This window comes from Phyllobates terribilis, unplaced genomic scaffold, assembly GCF_046119375.1.
Source record: "Phyllobates terribilis strain yellow unplaced genomic scaffold, ASM4611937v1 Scaffold_2__4_contigs__length_985480577, whole genome shotgun sequence".
Lineage (NCBI taxonomy): Eukaryota > Metazoa > Chordata > Amphibia > Anura > Dendrobatidae > Phyllobates > Phyllobates terribilis.
In genome coordinates, this window is record NW_027362762.1 from 339,662,562 (window position 1) to 339,681,243 (window position 18,682).

The 18,682-nt window shown below is 36.8% G+C and overlaps 1 protein-coding gene across 2 annotated transcripts in view; it reads right to left on the minus strand.

The window, feature by feature from the left end:
• Window positions 1-813: 813 nt before the first annotated feature.
• KSR1 (kinase suppressor of ras 1) overlaps window positions 814-18,682 on the minus strand; it is a 185,321-nt gene continuing 167,452 nt past the window's right edge. For both annotated transcript variants that reach the window (XM_073664572.1, XM_073664571.1), the window contains 5 exons: window positions 17,803-17,936; window positions 17,188-17,319; window positions 11,847-11,982; window positions 10,980-11,113; window positions 814-7,868 (listed from right to left, as the gene is read on the minus strand). In XM_073664572.1, the coding sequence (XP_073520673.1) occupies window positions 7,790-7,868; window positions 10,980-11,113; window positions 11,847-11,982; window positions 17,188-17,319; window positions 17,803-17,936 (615 nt within the window). In that variant the 3' untranslated portion in view covers window positions 814-7,789. The remainder of the gene's footprint in view (window positions 7,869-10,979; window positions 11,114-11,846; window positions 11,983-17,187; window positions 17,320-17,802; window positions 17,937-18,682) is intronic.

The following is an 18,682-nucleotide window of genomic DNA, read 5'->3' on the forward strand; positions in this document are numbered from 1 at the left end:
AGTATGTTTTTTTTATACGTGTTTTTATTGCTGTGGTCTTTGTCTCTTCTTGATAGGTCACACTTTAAATAAAGCAGTTTTGTTTTTGATACTACTTGGTATTTGGATTTGACAACAAGTTATATATACAGTCAAGTCCGGATGACATGTGTTTTTAGTGTGTTTCTGCAGAGGACATGAAGGAAAAATACGTGTGTTTTTTACCTGTGGATTTTTTGCATCTAATTCTGTTAAATAGGCAAACTCCGCACATAAATCTCAAGTGTACCCGCAAGAAAAACTGACATGTTGCAAATTTCAAACATACACTGCAGATCAGTTTATGCTGCCCAAAAAAAAAAAAAGCATAGTCGTGCATGAGATTTCTCTAAATCTCATCCATTTTGCTGGTGCTGCAAGAAGCTGTCTTGCACAGCAAAAATATCCAGCATCAAAAACTCATTGTGAGAACTTAATCTTAAGGCTCATGCAAACTTCTGTGAAGCTCTGTCCAAGCAAGGACCGTAATGCACAGACTGTCCGCGGGTCTCCTGACCCGAACTCGACAGCCTCACAGGCATATGAGACTGTTCAGTTCGGGTCAGGATACCCGCGGATAGTCCATGTACTGCGGTTTGTGCTCAGACTGAGTTTCACAGACGTCTGCATGAGACCTTAAAAGCAATAGATTTTCTGCACAAAAATTGCAGCAGAAAAAAATGCAGCATTTAAGCTATGTGGGAACATGGTCGGTGCACACATTTTTCAACAAAGTTTTCACCTCAAATAACTCATTGAAACAACAAAGACAATAAAAAAACACAAATTCATTCATTTTTAAGAGCATGAATTTATTCACTTTATAGAATCCTAAATATCCAGAATTTCAATAGCATAAGGAGTGCACTTTTTGCTGGTTGCATAACTAATACAGAACCTTTGTTAATACTAACTGTTTAATTAAATTAATAGCAATTCTGGAAGACAAACTCAGTTGATAGAAAATATAAAAATTTTACTGTACAAAATTTTACATCACATTCAAAAAGATACATGTCCATTACACCATAGTACAGACTCCATTTACAGAGCACTGAAGTCTCAGCCAGTAGAGCGGTATTGTACAGCCAAAATAAACAGTGTCCACATTTACAGGTCTAAAAGGATATAGATTTTACAGTGCTATTCACTCCCTTACAACACCACAAGTAGGAATACTACTAAACAGTCACATTTAACTTAGTGGTCCTTTAAAAGAAACACTTCTAAAAGAAAAGCAAAAAATATGTAAAAATATTTTAAAAAAAATGATTAAAATCAAGACACTAGTGCAGCAAACCAAATGTAAAGATAAAACTGAATCAGAAGAATAGAAGCAACTTGTACAGTACATATCTTGTCAGTCATGTGCACTCTGCTGTTAAAGTGTGTTTTTATTAACGTTACATTTTTTCCTTATTTTTATTTAGACACTTGCTGGCCATGGCACCAAACTCATAGCTTTTACCCATTATTACTACTAAACTGCTATGTGTTACTGGGAGATATGGTAATATTGTGCACAATAGCTCAACCTCAGCAATAACTGGTAATATGTTTGTTTATGGCTATTCTTCCTGGTTGAAAAAAAAAAGGAAAAAAATGTTCCAGTTCCTTAGAGTGAAAATTTCCAAATGTTTATTGATTCATTGTAAAAATTACCACTCAGAAAACGCATTTAAAACACTCTCCAGCATTCTTTCTCATGGCTAGCTATTACCACGTCTGGTCAGGATTTGGTTTGTGCACACTGGGATTTGGTGAGCTGGATATATTTTCTTCTTTGTTTTATTCTCTGGCTTTAAATAATACATTTATGGTGTCCCTTTCTTTCTTTTAAATTTTCGTCATTAGTCTACTACTGTGACTCGCTACATTACTATCATGGGGAACGCTAAAAATGTGTTTTTCTCTTCCCTGACTTCAATAGTCAATTGCATTTTAGCATTTACATGTTAACTAACTCTTAAAAAAATAAGTATTATAAAATGTGTATATAGCAAGCTTTTATATTGGAGTTCTATTTATGAAGTTAAAGGGAATCGGTCACCAGGTTTTTGCTACCCCATCTGAGAGCAGCATTATGTCGGGGCAGAGACCCCGATTCCAGTGATGTGTCACACGTTGTCATTTTGATAAAATCAATATTTCTTCTGTTGCAAATCTAGCAGTTCTCTGAATGCCTAGCTCCATATATTCCCGCTCACACCCCTGACTGGCAAATTTCTGCCCATGTACAGTATACATTGCCAATCAGTGCTGGGGTGGGGTTATACAGATCTCATAAATATGCTTGACTACATGGCAGCAAGATTACTAGCCCTCTAGTAATAATCACCTGCTGATAAGACAGTGATTTTATCAAAACTACACTAAGCAGCTCAGTAAGTGACACATTGCTATAATCAGTGTCACTGCCTCTATGTTATGCTGCTCTCAGATTAGGTGGCAAAAATCTGGTGATAGGTTCCCTTTAATGATGTACTAGCACCCAGTGTGTATGAATAAGCAGCATGTCACACATACAAGAATACCAAGCCAATAGCTATGGAAGTTTGGTGCTAAATATAAAAGTAGTCACATCTCTAGCAAAACATATATTTAATGAAATTGAGTAGTAAATGCATTATGACCATGTGTATCCTATTTTGGGGCCAAACAAGTCTATAGCATCAGGGACTGTTAGCTGTAGTTATGGAGCAGTGTATGTAGGCTACATTCACACATCTGAGTGTGTGCTACCTTCCGGGAGACACAGAAAGGTTTTTTTCTCAAGTGTCATCCTAGTTGCTTCCAGTTTTTTAGTCTTCCATTTTTTTTTCACTGAAGCAGGTAGACAGTCTGAACTCTTTTAATTCATTGACTCTTAGCAATGGATAAATTAAAATGGATTAAGCTCGGATGGAACTCTAAAGTACAAAGTCTGTTGTCAGTGTATCATGTGTTTTAAACAAAATCTCCATAGACTTTAAAATGATAGAGTCTGATCTGCAGAATGGATGAGAATAGGACTGCGTCTCAAGGACCGGAAACATGGATTTGTTTTTAAAACTAATGTGTTTGTGGATCAATGAAACTATGGGTCCGTGTGCGGTCATAAAACATAAGGGCTTTCCTCAAGTGTCCTCCCCACTATCCTCTTGTCTGAACCATTGATACTAGTCAGTGTTGAAATCCACATGACTTAGCAAATATCAGTTCTTTATTGCAATACTCAAAAGTATGAAGTATGGTTCTTTTTTTCTCTGGTTAATGTTTTACATGAACAGAATGGAACAGAGCCAGCAGACATTGTGATCTTAGTGATCACATTAACACATGTAAAAGATGAAGCTGCTTTTTCTAAAAAAAAGTAGTATCAGTCACTCATTGTCGGCTCTTTAAAAGGTTTCCTAATCACACTACTTAGAATATCACCTTTATACGTTCCTGCAGAGTTCACTTATAAAACTTTTCAAGCATTTAATATAACACATGCCCATGTAAAATTTTCAATAAAATCCTATTTAAAAGAAGTCACGGAGTGCCACTCCTCTCACTTAAGAGGAGAAAGACCAAATAAAAAGATTTATAAAAGGTTTGGTTCGTGCACTATTTCATGACTTGTTGGCAGATAAACAAAAGCCTTTCACATACTTTATACATAAAACAAAGCCATTGGCTCCGTTCACATCACGTTAAGATCCGACGCTGAAGATAAATATTGGAAAGATATACCTCAAACTAAAGGCTTACAGTGGAATATGTGGCCTTTGGGCACCCTTGTTAAACACAAACCCTTAGCACCCGGAATAAGTTTTAATACTGTATACTTTAGCATGGAATAATGTATACCTATAAATATTGACCCAATAGAGGGTAAAAGACATTTTTTGGACCTCATTGGGTAAATTTAACCATATGGATGTTTAGTGTGTATATATGTATATAGGCCTGATGGCGTATATGTAGGATCTAAACATGTCATGAACAAACCTCTTCATGTCATATCCTCTTCGATTATCTATAATATAATAACATATAATATTGTCTCATAAGGACAACCTCTGTCTGTATGTCTATTTAGGGCCATAAGGACATCATTCCCCCTGAATGGATCGAAATGAATACTATATTTCCCTAGCATTTTTTTTAGCCAGAGCTGCAGGAAATTGGACCCAAGGTGACCAGCTGGTTGCCATAAATTTTGAAAGGGGTTGTCCCAAAATAATCTGTTTTAAGTTGCTTGGGAATAGTAACTTAATTTTTGTCCCTTTCTCTAGAAAGTCTAAGGATCAGGCAATTGCAAAAATATATATTTATTATTGTATCCAGTGATCTTTTGAGAAATATCTTCTATGTTGAATGTAAAAATGGAAACTTAAGAAAAAGCTAATCATTCACAAAACGATGAAGTTGTCAAACAAGACAACACCCTTGTCAGAAGTTTCCACACAGGTAATATCGCAAGACTATTACTTTAGGCCACGTATTCATTATGGCCACATTTCAGCATGACATTGCGACTGCTACTGAAAATTAGAGTCTTTCTAGAAACACTTACACTGCCCTTGTGAAATTACTGAAGAATACCAGAGTAGTAAAAGCAGTGAGGAGGTGGTGAGTGGTAGAGCATTAAACATAGCATTAAACCGCTGTATTTTGTCAAGCTTTGGATGCATTTTTTGGTAGAGGCACACTTTTTTTTCTGCAGTTTTATCACAAAAACTGAAGGCTTTCCTAGTACCAAAAAAGTGAATGAGATTCTTGAAGTCTCATGCACACATTGCTTATTTTTTCCTTGCAGATTTGCAGCAGTTTCAAATCTTCAGCATGTCAATCCTTGCAGTGTTTTAGCAGTAGATTTTATACATAATAATGAGTGGGGAAAAATACATAACAAAAATGCATGCAAAAAATGTGCGTATTTTACACAGCGTTATTTTTGTCAACACTTCAGGATTTGCAGCACAATTTTCTGTTGCAAATTCTGAACGTGTGCACAAAGCCATTCGTGTGTTTTTTCCCCCATTCTTTAAAATAGGTGAAAAACGCTGCAAAAACGAGGAAAGAATGGATATGCTGTGGATATGAAATTACTTCAAATCTGCAAGGAAAAAAATAAGCAACAAGTGCACGATATTTCAGATATCTTATTCACTTTGCTGGGACATTAAAATGTTGCTTTTTTCATGGAAAAAAAAGGGTAAAAAGCAAGACGTGTGAACATAGCCTTAATCACCATATATAAAAGTATTCAGACAAGCTACATTCACGCATTCATTTTTTCATCCGAGTGTTACGTATGTATATGTAAATGGTCAGTACACTGACCCATCGAGTTTAATAGAACCTTCCACACTTTTTTTTTAATGGATTTGTGTGTGTCCATTCTATTAAATTCAGTACATGTCCCATCATCCTCATATGTTTTGGCAAATCAGACTCCACTATCTGAGTCTACAGGGATCCATGAAAAACGGAAGACATCAATCATTTGCAGCAGTATTCCTTCCTTTTTTTTTCATCTGTTTGTAAATGATCCATTGCTAAGTGTCATTTAATAAAAAATTGACTTGTGTAACTTGTATTAAATGTTTTCAGTGTCACTGGAGATAAAGGCATGTAGAACACGGCACTTCAGCATGCCAGGTTGTCACATAGCTCTTTTCAAGTTCAACCTTGTATTTCTTTTTCAATCAGTTTAAGGGCACCAGGAGTGGCAATTGAATTCTGAATGAAAAGTACAATCAATCCTCTTTTTATTGTGTCATACATGGTTTAAGTGATTGTACCTACGCTCAAAGATCTCTCCTAAGTAGTGTACTTACAACTTATCCCATTCCAGCTCTACTTCTGACTTTAAGAGATTGTGAAACTTTCTCACTTATATTCAGTAATAACATACACTACAACTCTATAAAATTTTCTTGCATATTCCTATCTTGTTCAGAAAAGCGTATAATATGGATGTCTTGTCCGAGTAAAAAGGACAGCACAGCACACTGAAAGTGAAATGGACAGTTCAGATGTTGTTTTCTTTTAGATGGGCATTCTGTTCATGTGTCAATAATCGTAGAATGCGATGTTATCTTCTGAGTCTCACCCATTCAAGTTTATAGGTGTGAAAAAAAATCTACATCCCATACAGAGCATCCATATTGCATACTATTTTTACTGATACATTACCATTATTAACCTAGCAAAAACTGTACTTGATCACGTATATTATTTAACGATCGATGTGTATCAATGTAAAAAGGATGTTACACATGCTGCCCGATCCACAGAATGTATCAGGCACTGACTGTATGAACTCAACCAGGTATGTTTTATTCTGAAAAGCTGCAGTGCTTCTGAGAAAAAAAATACCTTAAAAGCAGCCTATTCGTGCATGTAGGCAGAGACCGGTCAATCCAGGGCAGCGGGTGAGGAGAAGTCGCCGGGGACCCACCTGTCCGACTAGTCTACAGCGAGCCCCGCCGTGATGTTTCAGAGTCAAACATACCTGCCTGAGATCATATAGCCAGTGCCTGATACATAGATGATATAGCCAGTTGCCCACACATAAGGCAGCATGTATCAGCTGTCAGGTTCCCTTTAAATACAGACACATAGATGGCAAATGAATGACAATATGGATGAAAATACAATTAATTTTCATAAGCTTGTCCAACCCTCGCCTAAAGTTCAGTGACTTTGAGTATTAGCCCAGAGAGTCTAATGTCTTAATTAATAATTTGCCATCTGTTACATGTGGAAACAGATATGTAATATACAATGGGTATATTACGCATACTTCACATCTGTGTCAAACACATGCATCAAATGCAGGTGTGAACTAAGCCTTAGGAAAATTATAACACAAAGACCAACCGATTTGGATTCTTACTGAATTTAGGATCTGTTCACATAATTACTGCAGAATTCTTAGTTTATGATGGATACAATGATTTACAGAAATAGACATATCAGAATAGCTGACAGGTTCTCTCTAACATAAGGTATTGCATCAATACTGTTCCTTACCCCGTGAGGACCTTACTGATGAAAATGTCCAGCAGTTCTTTGACCCACATTTTTTTAATCCACTGATCATTTAATGATGGTTTCAAAAATTGTGATGTACACCCACAAATGTAAAAGATGACTGAAAATGTTGGAAGTTCAGTAAAACATTCAGCCATTCTGTATTACTATAGAGCGAGTACCTGAGCAGCAAGTGTCATCATTTGTCCACAACTGTAATAATTGTAATCGTTAGTGAACATAACTTTGCTATGAACAAAACTAATGTGTTACGGTATTTAATAGTCTTCATAGTAAGCTTAGACACAAAATTGACTTGACAGCAGGAATATGCCTTTTTGTATTGCCTCAAAAGCACATTATGGCTTAGGAATGAAGAACAACTTGATATTAGATGGAATGACATTACAGACCCTAAAATCATTTGAAAGTAATTCTGTCGCTTATATAGAAGGAAATAAAAAAGTCAGTCACATTTATTCACTCTCATAGACAGAATACAACTCACGTGCGTAAAATCATATGTAAACAACAAGATCAGCAGGTAGAATTAAAGCTTAAGCCATTCAGCGCTGTGAGGGGCAGGCAAGGCGCTGCTCTGCTCCCGCACAGTGCCGAATGGATTAATTTAAAAATTCATTAAAAAGAGTAAAAAAAGCATATCCATTACAGGGAGTCACCATTGGCTGCAATTCCAATCTCTGCAGGTTGCTGTAGTACTAAGCATGAATATCACTTTCAGACATCTCTCTCTCTCAGCATATTAGATCTTTTGGTTACCCTGCTCCAAGACTCCCAGGCCAAACCTTTCAAAACGGGGGATACTTTTGCTACTGTTAATGCTAAAAGAATGGGAACAAAAACAAACATGTCTAAGTTAGACTAGTTAAAACATATTCATTTGTACTTCATCCACTATACATACATATTATCACCGATTATAAGATTGTCCAACAAAAATGCAACATTCAAGCCTAAAAGATCCTAAAAATTTAATTTCAAATTCATTACTTATTCATTTATTTACATGGGTTAAAATAACAAGGAATGATATGTATGTGGACTAAAAAAAATCCTCAGATTTTTGCATTGTATATAACATTTGATGCTTGCTGAACTGTGTATATAAAGTGTACATTACGTGACTCCCACCACCTTCCAATTCTATACTAGTCACTCTGACATGAGTATCAGGTGGTGTTACTGCACTTCCCTTTTCTTCAAAAGAGGAAGACGCTATAACTGATGAAAAGCAGTATAGAAAATAGCGTTGTAGTTTCTTCACATTGAGAATGCAATCTGTAAAGTGCATCTCAGATTGTGATTGCGGTTGTAGACTCAGAATTCTTACATATGTCAAACACATCTTGTTCAAATAAAAAATTATGTCCTCGTAAAAGAATGAAATCCAAGTCAGGATTACAATAGCAAATGTAACAGACAATGATATACAAAGTGGTTACCTATATCTAAAACCAGTACCAGATGTTGGCACATGGTGGCATAAGCCTTTGATATTGTGCTGTTCATTGATGGACAATCTTAAAACACACATACAGACTTAAAAGTGCTTATTAGAAGGACACAGAAGTAAAGCACCCAGTGCAACGAATCCACTAAAATGCTGGTAACCCTGTTTTTAGAAAAAGCAAACAGCCCACACCAAGAGAATAGCAGGCAAGAAAAAGATCAAAGCGGTAGATACATCCAAGGGTTAAAAAGGTTTGCTAATATTGGTGGTTAATTGTTTTGTGGATGGAAGGTAAGTGTCCACGAAGCTGTAGATTAGAAGAAGACGCATGGAAGCATGCAAGGCAGAGCCCAGTTAGATGGCCAGCAGCTATAACCTATGAAGAGGAGAAAACACAGTTAATCAACAATCCTCAAAGTGGTTACGACAATATAATTAAAAGACGAAAAATATATTAGTAATGGCACAACGCAATCAGAAAAGGCAAGGTTTATAAAGAAAAGACACCGCAAATGACTTGAAATGACAATATTCCTGAATGGATCTGGTTAAAAAATAACTCTTATGTCTACATTAAGGCTAGGTCTCCACAAAGACTACATTAAGGTCCCCCCCATGGAAATGAAAGTTGCTAAAGGCCTTGTAAAAATTGACATTGCAACGCATAACAATTTTTGTTTCCAAAGAATCATTGAAACCACCCACAAGTTCCTGGTAACTCAGAGATTTACTTATGTCTCAGTCAACTTGGAGCCATAGGTTATGTTCAAAATTACCCCAAAACTAAAATTAGAAAGCGAGCATTTTCATGTCCAGGAAAAGCAGAACTTGGGTCAGAATTCTTCTCTTTTTCAGGGTCAGTAATCAGAGTGATTAGCATTCACATGCTGCCTATTTCAGGAACTACTGAACCCTGGACACTAAAAAAATTCCAACTTGTTTAATAACAGTTCTATATCTTTATTACAATATACTATCTTCATAAAGATGAAATCTGCTGTATGTCTGAAGCATGACATATCTGTGGGTATAGAAGTTATTTTATGTTACTTACTACATTACATTACTTGTATTACTTTGTGTATATATTCTGTAATGGATCGAATGACTCTCAGCTTAAAGCAGGAGCTCGTTCAGATTGCATATGGCCACCTAAACTCTGCCTAAGTCCTCTTTTTAGCCACTGATGAAAGCAAGAAGAAAGCTTTATACAAGTGACCCAAGTCCAAAAAAATAAGTGTTCCCTTTAATCTCATATATTCCTCTAATATTTGAGCAGTGATATATTACCTAGCACTTCTTTCATGATCCTTAGTTATAGAAAATAAAAAGTTAATGGACTGCAGGGGTGATGAGGAATAAGCTTGTCAGTTTATTTATTGGCAACAGGGCAGTGGATGTAAAAGCCATGTTGGCAGAATTGACCCTTTGTGTAAAAATTGTTCCAATGTCTACTGACGTTACATGCAATGTAAAATACAGGATATATGGAGATATAAGTGATACAGAAGAAAACCAAGCAGAAAGGCAGCAAAGGATCAACAATACAGATGAGTTCAGAGATATCCAAAGTGGTGTGCCAGGACCGACAGCAGGATCATGGAAGATGGAAGGAAGAATGGCAGCAAGGGAATCAGCAAATAATAAAATCCATGGGGGGAAAGAAGGTACAAAGAATCAATTAATAACTTTGCATTAGAAGTGAAGAAATGTAGACAGCAGTTTTTCAGCACAATAATGAGGGTATGCTCACACAAAGCCTTTTACAGCGTTTTTTCTGCATCTTTGGTACATACGACAATACACAGCGCTTTACCGCACCAGCATAATAAATGAGATTTCTGAAATCTTATGTACACACTGATTTTTTTCTGCACACATTTTGAGCCCTGCTGCGTTTCTGACAAGACGCAGCATGTCAAATTTTTCGGCATTTTTGCAGCACTTTTAACCCATTCAAATGAAAAGTGAAAAATAAAAGTAAAGATGCTGTGAAAACAAACATAAAAACACAAGAAAAATGCACGTACTCTATGCAGCTTTTTTCCTGCAAACACTCTGCACTTTTGGTGCAGAAAAGAACGCTGAAATTACTCAACATGTGAACATAACCTTAAAATATGAACAAATGTGTTTTCAATATTTCTAGTTTCATAACTGATAATTACAAAATGATAAAGTATATTTAATGCAATGATTTGACAATATAATAAAAAAATCACTTTTTTATTTCATGCTCTGTGCTTAAAAATATTTTTCATTATAATGTATTAAGTTACCTAACCTGAATACAGATTATTCTGACATTCCTTTAATAGAATGGATACAGAACATTAAACCTACTGACAAAGTTCTGTTTTGGGGAAAAGATCCATTGCACTTGCCGAATGGCATCCATGACATTGAACAATTACCCTTGTTTATAATGAAGCATTTAGAAGGGACCAGTATAACTTCCCAATGATTTTTGTGGGATACTTACTCTGCAGATTTCCAGAAGTGACCAGGATGTGACAGCCTTCGGTTAAGTTTTGGCAGCTTCTCTAACATATCCATAAGTATTGTAAAGCTTGGCCTCTCATTAAAATCAAATGACCAACATGCAGCCAGAATTTCCTGCATGAAACAAAAGTTAATGAAAAATCACAAACCTTTTAGTGTCATTCACTTTAAAGAAAAGTCAATTTATATATTAAAGGGGTTGTATCACTGCAGACAACAGCTTTCATGTTGGAGTTTAGAACATCTACACATTTTCAGCTAGAGGGAATCTGTCAGCAGTTTTTTGCTATGGAATCAGAAAGCAGAATTATTTAGGATAGAGAGAGCCTGATTTCATTCTAGTATCACTTAGTGGGCTGCTTGCTGCAGTTTTCATAAAATCCCTGTCAGAATACTGAGCGGTGTATAACCCCGCTGCCAATCAGCGATGAGGGCAGAATTACATAGATTAGGTGATCTGGCTTGAATGCGACACTTAGTTCAGCAGTGATAATCTCCTCCTGATAAAACACCGATTGTATTGAAACTACAGCAAGTTGCTGATCAAGTAGCACATCCCTAGTATAAGGCTCTCTACCTCTACATTGTGCTGCTCTCAGATTAAATAGCAAAAATCTGCTAATAGATTCCCTTTAAGTTGTACTACACAGTGGCAATTCAGATGAGTGGCCATCCATGTAATATATGGACATCGGAAGTCCACCAAAGTTCTCCTTTTTTGATCAAAGGGGGAACCCAAGTTGGGGAATTCCTTAGCCTAGTAGAGAATATGGACAGGGGCTGAGACATCCACTTCAATGAGTCAGAATTTTGAGGCTTCATATAATTTTTTTTTACATATACTTACAGTGACCTCTTTTCCCAGACTTATAGTAGACAACACCTGCTTCACGCCTTCACCACTTCCAACTTGCCATATAAGAGCCTCGGCTGCTTGACTTTTGAATGGCCAATCCCTGGCCTGCAGTTCATACCATACAGTCCTTTATAAAAAAAAATATAATATGTGTAGTTGGATAGGCATTAGGCCTTTTTTCTACCTTACCAGCTATTCAATCTTGGCAAATGACCATTCACATGAAAAATGTACACAAACATGCACTCTTAGGCTAGACCTTGTTCCAACAGAGATATAAGCTGTTGGCATCTGTCAGAGGCTTATCTCCTGAGGAACAAAGGATGCGGCAGGTTAAAATCTAACGTTTATCAAGGGACTACTGGGCAGCCTCCTTCACGTTAGATCATTGATTTATCTAGATAAAATTTACATTAATCTTGTTTGTATAGCTTTACAGTTACAGAATGTTTGACAGTTGGCAGAAAATGTATACAATGATAGTAAAGTTTTGATAAACATTATATTACTTATATAAAAGGAAACAGGACTTATTGAAGGACCAAAAGAGATGGAACTTCATTGATCATTAGAAACACAATAAGGGTAATTTTTTTCAGACCAAGCAGAGGGAAAAAATTATGGAATCACTCAATTCTGAGGAAAAAATTATGGAATTATGAAAAACAAACACACAAAAGAACACTCCAATACATCACTAGTACTTTGTTGCACCACCTCTGGCTTTAATAACAGCTTTCAGTCTCTGAGGCATGGACTTAATGAGTGACAAACAGTACTCTTCATCAATCTGGCTCCAACTTTCTCTGATTGCTGTTGCCAGATCAGCTTTGCAGGTTGGAGCCTTGTCATGGACCATTTTCTTCAACTTCCACCAAAGATTTTCAATTGGATTGAGATCCGGACTATTTGCAGGCCATGACATTGACCTTATGTGTCTTCTTTCAAGGAATGTTTTCACAGTTTTTGCTCTATGGCAGGATGCATTATCAACTTGAAAAATGATGTCATCATCCCCAAACATCCTTTCAATTGATGGGATAAGAAAATTGTCCAAAATATCAATGTAAACTTGGGCATTTATTGAAGATGTAATGACAGCCATTTTCCCAGTGCCTTTACCTGACATGCAGCCCCACATCATCAATGACTGTGGAAATTTGCATGTTCTCTTCATGCAGTCATCTTTATAAATCTCATTGGAACGGCACCAAACAAAAGTTCCAGCATCATCACCTTGCCCAATGCAGATTTGCGATTCATCACTGAATATGACTTTCATCCAGTCATCCACAGTCCACGATTGCTGTTCCTTAGCCCATTGTAATCTTCTTTTTTTCTGTTTAGGTGTTAATGATGGCTTTTCTGTATGTAAATCCCATTTCCTTTAGGCAGTTTCTTACAGTTCGGTCACAGACATTGACTCCAGTTTCCTCCCATTCGTTCCTCATTTGTTTTGTTGTGCATTTCCTGTTTTGGAGACATATTGCTTTAAGTTTCCGGTCTTGACGCTTTGATGTCTTCCTTGGTCTACCAGTATGTTTGCCTTTAACAACCTTCCCATGTTGTTTGTATTTGGTCCAGATTTTTGTGAAAAACCAACATCTTTTGCAACATTGCGTGATGATTTACCTTCTTTTAAGAGTTTGATAATCCTCTCCTTTGTTTCAATTGACATCTCTCATGTTGGAGCCATGATTCATGTCAGTCCACTTGGTGCAACAGCTCTCCAAGGTGTGATCACTCCTTTTTAGATGCAGACTAATGAGCAGATCTAATTTGATGCAGGTGTTAGTTTTGAAAATGAAAATTTACAAGGTGATTCCATAATTTTTTCCTCAGAATTGAGGGATTCCATATGAGTACCACATTTTTAATCTAGATTTCTTTTAGTGTTTCTTAAAGCCCTAAAGTTGCCATTTGAAATGACTTTAGTTTTGTGCAGTGTCTGTGATCTGCTTTTTTTCAACAACATTAAACAACTGAATGAACATCCTCCGAGCTCGGTGATTCCATAATTTTTGCCAGGGGTTGTATAACACTTCATAATGTCGAAATCTCCTAAAACTAACATGTTCTTATTGAATACAAACACTTGTCTTAAAAGTAATTACAAAAAGACACTAGAGTTGTAAATTTCATTATGACCTCTTGGTTACAAGTCACCCAACCTCACTATCTAATACAGTTCCCTCTTCTGTAGTGGCCACTTCCTCTAGCATTAATGAAGTAGTCAGCTACTGAATAACCCCTTTTTAAAGAGGACCTTTCACCAGTTTGAGCATGTTAAAATGGCCACATAATGGAGTAGTGACTGCAGAGCTGAGAAATAGTTTTTATTTTCTAATTTCTCCTCTCCATTGTGGAGATATAAGCTTGTACATTTTTTGGATTTAGTTTATGTTAGTGTTCAACTGGATGTTACCAGACATTTGTGTCTGGGGGAGTGTACTTCTTCTCTTGCATAAGGCTGATCAATCATAAGCAGGCAGCATCATGCAGGGGAGAAAAGAACAAGCCCTCCTTTCCTAACTGGGATACAGCAGAGCTGAGTTATGTATCGTTACAAACACTTCTAGATATCTTCTCAAAGTGCTGTCAGCTCTCATCTCCCCACACTAACAGCCGTGACATGAGGTCCTGAAGTGTTTGTAATAATATAACTCAGCTCTGCTGTATTTTTACACATTAGCTTCAGAGATCAGTGAGGAGAGGATGGCATGTTCTTTTCTTCCTGTGTGTTGCTGCCTGCTTAGGACCTCATGCAGGGGAAGAAATACATGCCCCCAGAGACAAATCTCTGGAAAGAGTGTTTGATTACTTATGAAAGCTTTTGGGAATGGGGAAAGAGAAAGAGGTAGTAGCCCGTGTAATGCATTTGTGTTTTCCTGTCATTCTCATGCTTGGTCTCTGGCATAAACTATACTAAATGTTTTCCTAGCAGGACTTATGCCTTATAAATCAATCGATGTTATGGGTTACTTTTCCTGGTTACATGAACCTATGGTCTGTCTATTGTCAATATTATATCAATAAGAGAAAAATGGACGTTTATATGTCTTTCAAGAGTTGTAATGCAATATTACATCTTGAGATGTGGTTTAAGATTTTGTAACTTAAAAAAAACATGAACAAAACAGTAAACCAAATAAAAGTTAGAAATGCCTAGAATTAGATGTTTACCAAAATTTGTGTTATCTGTATTCTGACACTTGTGGTTCTACTTCTTTCTCATTCTGTATTGTATTTCCTAATATGGATTTATGATCATTCAACTGTCTTATTGGTTTAGTCAGCTGTCCCACACTGACATTTTAAAGAACAGAATACATTTTTACCATCACATGTATAAAAGCCTTGCATTATTATGTCATGACCTTATGACTGAACTACAGTGCTGAACCATTCAAACAAGCATAAGTTCCTCTTTTCCTACGTACTACAATTTTTTGTCTACAATTTGTTTCCTCAACAATTTCTCTTTTCTGTAGGCAAATATTAGGGCGCTCCTGAACAGCAGATCAAGAGAATATCTACAATTATGAAAAAATATAATGAAAGTTCACAGATGATTACTAACAAATGTGTGATAAAAGGTTATCAGAAAAACATACAGTGGAGGAGGAATTAAAGCTGTTAAGAGAATATTGCAAGGTCGCAAGAAAGCAGCAACAAAGGACAAAGAAAAATGACAGATTGATATTTTCCACTATGTATGACAATCATGCAAATTTTATATAGAAAACTCTGTGCTATTATTGGAGTATTATGCAAACTTTTGGACTGCTGTTCTGTTGTACCCCAATATTTGTATACGGAAAAAAGAAATCACTGATTCGTGGTAAGAGGCAGCATAAAAAGACAGAAACATTATAGACAAAATGTTAGCACATAGAAAATGAGGAACTTATGCTTGTTTAAACGGGAAGCCCTGAAGTGCAACCACTAATGGCGATAGCATTCATTAACAGAAAGTCATGACATATCAATATAAAGATTTCATTTGGGTGATAGTAAAATTGTATTCTATTCTATAAAATGTCCAAGTGAAAATGTATACAAGAAACAGACAGACAAATAAAAAGAAGGTTAAATAAATATAAATCTAGTATTGGAAATGAATGTAATAAAGTACAATATGGGAAAACATCAGAGGCTAGATGTTTTTTAATGTAAGTATAAGATAAGTGAGCGAATAAGTGATTTGGAATGGTTAATTTCAGAGAAAGTAAACATGCAAAATAATGAATTGGATAATAGCAAAATATTTCAGCAGAGGAAATGTTTTGGATAGTAAAGCACAAAGCCGTACAACCCCAAGGTCGTGGTGAAGCTTGTAACTGTAGTGTCTCTGAGAATACTCTAACAGTTCTTTGTATGTAATAACAAAGTGTTAGTTTTAGGAAGTTCTGATATTCTAAAGAAAAATAAAAAAATACTTCACACTTAAGGAAGGCGGCATGTTACCCCCAAAATGTTGCGTGACATGTTGCATCCAGTTAGAAGTAACAGCTTTAAGGTTAAAATGCCCCAATACACATGAAGTTAAATTGCTGATACCTGTACGAAAAAAAAGACATGGACCGCTCATCTAATGATCACACATTGGTCTATTGTAGCTAAGCAAAAATTGGCAAAACTGAACAGGAGGTTTTTAATTTAACATTCTGATCATGATCAATGTGTATGAAGCAGACTGCCACATAAAGGCCTCTTTGTGGGTCTCAAACCTTAATGGTGTGGCACCTTGTGGCGACCAGTACCGAAATGATACCAAAGCAGCAGGGGGAGCTACTCAGACAGCCCACGGCACCCATGCTGCAAGGCAAAAGCCCCCAAGGCTCCAGGTCACATTACCCCACATAACCACAGCAACAAATTCAATTACATTGGGACAAACCAGCTGATCAGAGGTTGATTGACTATCTTTAGGTGCTTCCGTACTCATTCCCAACAGATGATGTTGGGAAAGAGAAGGATCAGGCAGTGTGAATGCAAACATCCGATTCCTTTAGTATTATGAGAAATATGCCACTATTAGACACAACTAGAAGCAGCTTTCTCCTCTTTGACCAATGAGAACACATGAGCACTTGGTCAAACCAAGTATTCATGTGTGGAGATGTCGGAAGAGATAACTGATGATCGCCAGCTTAAGCGGTGTCTCCCTGCTAAAAGGTTTGGATTATTCAATGCTATGTTACTGAACTGCACCCCAATAAAAAGTACTGAACCACCAGTAGTCTATTTTTTGTGTTCATCACAGACATTTTACAAAGCAATGGTACAAACTTTACATACATACATAACTCAGTGAGGGTTTTCAACTCACCCAAATGCATATACATCAGCAGCCTTTGAAAAAGGAAGTTTATCTTCGTCTTTGCCAGGGGCCATTTCACGAACGATTTCAGGGGCCAAAAAACACAACCAATCATGGCTTAACTTCAGCTCATTTTCACGCCTGGCCAAAAAAGCAGAAGAAAAGATCCCCAATGAGTAAAGATGAGGACACTGCCAGCAAAACGTGTTCTAAAAATATTTGTGTCTAAAATGAATATATCAGAAAACTGACAGAAGAAAACATCACTCCAAAAAATCTAATACTACAGAGATTTATTTCACCCATGTCTGTTAGAAATGTGCTAAGTTTCAGCCCTGAAATATATCCTTTATCAAGCTTCATGGTGGCACTATAGAAAGGCTAAGGTGAAATAAACCACTGCGGTAGTTGATTCCTCAAGTACTACTTTTGTCTGTCCTTTTTTGATGGAATAGATATCCATCTTAGATACAAAAATGTGCTGCTTTTGTCTGTCCATTTGCTATTGTATCGGGGCCTGGGTCGGCCCCCTGAAAGCCTGCTCCCGTCGTCTATGAGGGACTGTATAGCAATACTGCTCCCCTCCTTCCAGTTTTTGATTTCCACCTTTTCATATGGTCTTACCTTCCCTCCTGCACAACTCCTGATATTCCAAAGAGACCAAAGTCTGTGATTATCACTTTGCCATTTTCATAGAAAACATTCTTTGATTTTAAATCTTTGTGGACAATGCCTTTGGCGTGCAGGTAACCCATACCCTGAAAAAATGAAAAAACAGATTTATAAATATAAACCAAAATATATTGAAAACGTATTTAAAATGAGGCGCCTGACTGAAAACTTGCAGTAGGTTTAGTCCTATACACACAATCTATGAGACAAATATACTGGCATAATGGTAAGTTTCTTCTAGTTTTTACTAAAAGGAATCTGTCAGTAGGATCTACTGTCCTAAGCCGTCTATATGGGCATGTAGGCCATAGGAAGCTGAATAAAATTAAACCTTTATATCTGCAATCCGATGTCTTATTCCAGAGTAAGCTACGCTCTTATTATATATAACTGAGCTATTAAGATCTATGGGCCGGACACAGATCTCACTGAGAATCTGCACCCAGAGCTTTTTATAAATAAAAAGGGGAGTTACCAGTGTGAGACATGTAATGACTGACACTTTGCTCTAATAATCACACACAGCTCTGCAGTGAGATCAGAACTAACACTGTACAGCAAAGCTAACACAGTACAGCACAGTCAATAGCCATACAGTAAGTGAAGTTTGTCTTATTACATGCTGAAGCTGCAGTCCTCTCATAGTGCTTTAACTTCCATCTTACAGGCAGTCAGTGTGGGGGGAACGGCAGAACAGCAGAGCTCACAGCTCAATGAGAAGACAACTGCAAATGTGCTTGTTGTGTTTTTAATGAGATAAGGTTCAGCTCAGCTGTACGGTGTTGGTTATAATCAGGCACAGCTATGCAGCAGTGCTGACAGCACTATCAGA